Raw genomic sequence first — 4,472 nt, forward strand, 5'->3', positions numbered from 1 at the left:
ATGATGCATGGGCACAATGGAAAGAGGTGGTCAATTCAGGTGGCTTTTCCCGGGTTTAGGACCTCGTCTCAGAACGATTCCACCGTGGACACGGGCATAGGGCCCATGCCCACCAACAGCACTTCGCCCATCGACATCAACCTCACTTAGGGGGGGGATCGGAATTGGAGGTCTTCATCCATAAGTCATCCACACTTCCATCCATATCACTCCAGTTTTAATTAATTAATTCGTTCGTTCGTTCGTTCGTTCATCTCCTCTGCTCATTTGAGTGTGAACATCCTCGAGAATGTCCCTTCTCGCAGGTGCCGTGCGAGGCCAGAGCTGACCGATGCTGAACGGCTTCCTTTGGATTTGCGAGGAGCTTCGATTGGAGCATTCGGTTGCAGGGACGTACACATTGTGGTTTGAAGATTTCCTCGCTTCAAGAAATTCTGCTTTGGATTAATTGAAATCTTCTCTGGGAGTTTGTGTTTAGGATTTTTGAGGGTTGGTCTTGTGTTAGGGTTATTGTTTTTTTGTTTTTTTGTTTTTCTTGATCAAGAGGGAGGCGGTTTCGAATTTGGAGGGGTCGATAGTTAAGGAAGGAATATTTGGATTAATTGTTGGAGAGGTGTCGTAGAGAGATGGCGGAAATCGGGGCGGATAAAATGGAGATGATGAGCGAGCAAGCAGTGGCAGGGAAGTGGAATTTCATGCGTTCCGAGCTTAATCAGTTGTATAGTAAGATTAATGAGCTAGAGCAGGAGCTCAATGAGCATCAGCTAGTGATCAACGCCATCCAGCCGCTGGACCCGGGTAGGAAGTGTTTTCGCATGATCGGAGGTGTTTTGGTTGAGCGCACAGTGGGGGAGGTGCTGCCTGCTGTAAATCGGAACAAGGAAGGTTTGCAAGAAGTGATTAGTCGACTCATGGAGGCGATGGAGAAGAAAACAAAGGAGTTCGCCGAGTTCGAGGCTAAGTACAAGATCAAGGTGCGCAAAGGCGATGATGCTGTGCCGACGATGTCTGGGAAGGAAAGCGCTGCTCAAGGCGTTTTGGTTTAAAAGCTTACATGCCTCGGTATGTGCATTGCGTTTATCTTTATTCATTTATTTACTTTGATTGATCTGCCGATTTCATGGTTATAGTCACCTTTGTTCACCTCCTTGCATCTAGATTGTTCTATGGTGCAAGCGGTTAGTGCGAAACAGCAAGCTTTATGTGTTGGGAATTTTTTAGGAAAAAGCTTCGTATTGAATTTTCCGAAATTCTTGTTCACAGAATTTTTCATTTTGGCCACACCAACTATCACGACCAGCATTGGATTCTTGTAGTGCAAAGGCATAAACAACGTGAATTAAATTTGAAGCCCATGGCCCGCTACTTTACCTCTCGTTACCCAACCAACTGCATGCTGCTACTTGCCGCTTCGGTGGCCTGGTGTTAGGTGGTGATGTATGCAGGTGGTAAGGCGTATCGTGGTTACGTTGCACTGTATTTTTCAAAGGTTTGAGATTGCATTGAATTTAGTACATAAGGATTTACGGAGGATGATCAGAGTCAGTTTGCTGCAGGTTCACAACGCATTCCACAGTTTTGCCCAAGTAACATACTTCGTAAGAGCCTTTACCATCAAGGCTATCCATGTTTGTTCAACCACCTTTAATTTGTCAACGAGAAGATACACCTTTTTGACGTGATAAATGGCTTAAATTGCGTTTTTGACTGGTGGAATGATGCGGGGGGTAGTATAAGTTGGGTCACTTCGAATCTATCTGAAATTTTCGTTCAATTTTTTTATGTTTGGCAACACTGGACCGGCAAGAATGATACCTGTTTGATTATCAACAGAAACCAATGAAACGAAACAACCTGTCAATTTTCCTCCAAAGAATCTGAAGGGACACGTCAAGAACATGTTCAGGAACCTATCACTGGAAACCAATTTGACTGTAACGTGCAGGCGACTAGTCAGTCGACATCGTAAGCTTGGTTCTTTCCTATCTGGGTGTTCTGCATAATGGTGTGATTGTGATTGGGCCCATGGTGGTCTCACTTTCCAGTTTGTTGCGGAATGGAGCTTTTGTAACTTAGTGCTTGCAATCCTGGGATTTTCTTGCGGAAGACTACGTTTCTCTGCAGTAGCGCTGCTTCATAAACTTGGAAGTGAGGGCACATTGTGTGATGGATTCGATGACTCTCTAATTTCTGAAGTTTCGCTATGAACTAAAAAACCAATTTATATTATATTGTAGACCTTTGGCTCACTTAGGGCTTTTATTTCTCTGGTGCCTCCGACATTAGCTCTGTTGTGCACATCTTGTTCAAGTTTCGACAAATCAAGTTCTCAATTTTCAATAACAAAGATGAAGGGACTACCAGATCTCAGGTATGAAACGCATATACACAAGGGTCCAATTCACAGCACTTCTGATTTAGAAGTATTACTGACGCAAACATGCGTGTGCAAGAGACTTCTTGAAACCCTAACAAGTGAATATTACAATCTGGAGCTCGAGGCCAAGGTTTGCTCATGAAGGAATGTGATAATCAGCTCGTTCACTCTTGCTGGCTGCTCTTGCTGTATAAAGTGACCGCCCTTCAGCGTCACAACTTCCTTCAAATTGGGAACAAAGGACTTGAAATTTTTGTTTACATATGATTTCACTCCAGGAAACCCCATCACAAGATCCTTGTCACCTACAATAAACAATGCCGCAGTCTTCACTCCTACATTTGTCCACGGCGACTGCAGCTCCCAGCTCTTTTCGATGGCGCGGTACACGTTCAGTGCGCCAGTCCACCCAGATTTCTCATAAGTCTGTGCATAGTATCGAAGGTCTGCATCTGATATCCACGCGGGCAGCTTCTTCGGCATGGGAATCGACTCCATCAGCTCCTTATCTTTTGGGGCAATGAAGCTGTTTCGTGGCGGGAAAAGGAGCTTGGACAGGGTGGCAGTTGTCCCTATTCGTGCAAAGTCCCTTTCTGCACGACCAGGTTTCTGGAATCTGCAAATGGCCCCAAACGAGCAGCAAGCTGTGTGTCAGAATCGTCATGGGTTGCCATATGGTGCTGGAACTAAATTGGACGGTGGGCAAGAAAGAATACAGCATACTTCGTGGCACCGTATCTCGAGGCAAGTATTTTGTCGATAATCGTCCTAACTTGGTACACCTCTTCACACAAACTCCTGTTTGAAATGCGCGACGTTTTCCACGCTCATAGGGTTTCATGGCAATTTTCCTTTCATGGCAACACACCATATCTCTATTCTCACACGGCCATGGCGTGCATGGTTCACGAAACTATGGAAAAGTGCGAATTTCTCGTCAACCATTTGGTTACCCATCACCTGTGTGTTGACAAGAAACGAAAACTCAAAGAATTTTTGTGCTTCTAGGTAAACACCCACTCGGTTCCCGAGTACAACATTAAACGTCAATTTCAGGAGACACAATCAAGACCTAGTTTTAGAATCACATCATTTAGAGGAGAAAACATCCACCTGCACATGTAAAAGCCCTCCCCGACGGTCTCGTAGTATCCGCGAATGGAACTCCGCTTCGGCGATCGGGGGAAGAACGGAACACTCAAGCAGATCACGGCCTTCACACAATCCGGCCTCAGCAGACAAAGATCCCACGCAAGCTTGGCGCCCCAGTCATGTCCCACCACGAACACGCGCTTCTCCTCGAGAGCGTCCAGGAGTCCGACCAAATCACCCACGAGATGGCACGAAGTGTACACATGCGGGTTCTTGGGGGCATCCGTCTCCCCATAGCCTCGCACATCAGGCGCCACCACGCGGTACCCCGCCTCAGCCAGAGCGGGAATCTGGAAGCGCCATGAGTACCAGAATTCGGGGAATCCATGGAGGAGCAGCACCATGGGCCCTTCGCCTTGCTCTACAATGTGCATGCTGATGCCGTTCGTCTTCACCGTTCGATGCCTGATGTTCGGCAGTTTGCTGCTCAGCACCTCCATCTCTTCTCGATTCTCACATACACCCTAAGCCCCCACAAAAAAACTCTAAAGAAAATTCCCGCAAATCCCTGCTGCGACCTCAAAAACCCCTCACGTCTCGCGAATTCTTCCCCGCCCACCCCTGCAGCTGCGTCTCTAAATCGGTGCGATAAGAACCTTAGGAGAAAACGTCGTGCATCTCGTTACGCTTCCCGCGAGCAATCGAGGTCACAATCGTGATCCAACACGTAAACCATCAACGATGTGACTTTGATGATCGAAACGAATGAATAGTGATATATTTCATAGACTGTTGTTTGAGAATCAAGTTTTTTAACTTTTCAACAACCCACCTCATAAATTAATTTAAATCTCCCAAGTCACATGCCAAAACAGATTATAGACACGGCCAAAAACTTTTCTGATTGTTTTTGCTTTGCTATTTGATAACTTACAGAGGTTAGAAAACATAACCATAAAGTGAAATAAAATCCTAGCACAAACGTAGCGGGCAAAGAGTATTG

General features: G+C 46.0%; 2 protein-coding genes across 2 annotated transcripts; one reads left to right on the forward strand and one right to left on the reverse strand.

The window, feature by feature from the left end:
* Positions 1-307: 307 nt before the first annotated feature.
* LOC112276008 (prefoldin subunit 2) lies at positions 308-1,686 on the forward strand. Its single transcript, XM_024506917.3, has 3 exons — positions 308-405; positions 623-1,062; positions 1,264-1,686. The coding sequence occupies exon 2, from the start codon at positions 627-629 to the stop codon at positions 1,044-1,046; it is 420 nt and encodes a 139-aa protein (XP_024362685.1). The 5' UTR covers positions 308-405; positions 623-626; the 3' UTR covers positions 1,047-1,062; positions 1,264-1,686.
* A 647-nt stretch (positions 1,687-2,333) lies between these two features.
* On the reverse strand, positions 2,334-4,472 carry LOC112276007 (epoxide hydrolase 3). Its single transcript, XM_024506916.3, has 2 exons — positions 3,491-4,472; positions 2,334-2,993 (listed from the first exon to the last, which is right to left on the reverse strand). Exons 1-2 carry the CDS (start codon positions 3,967-3,969, stop codon positions 2,483-2,485), a joined length of 990 nt encoding a protein of 329 aa, XP_024362684.1. The 5' UTR covers positions 3,970-4,472; the 3' UTR covers positions 2,334-2,482.

This window comes from Physcomitrium patens, chromosome 23 (genome assembly GCF_059467195.1).
Source record: "Physcomitrium patens ecotype Gransden chromosome 23, ASM5946719v1, whole genome shotgun sequence".
NCBI lineage: Eukaryota > Viridiplantae > Streptophyta > Bryopsida > Funariales > Funariaceae > Physcomitrium > Physcomitrium patens.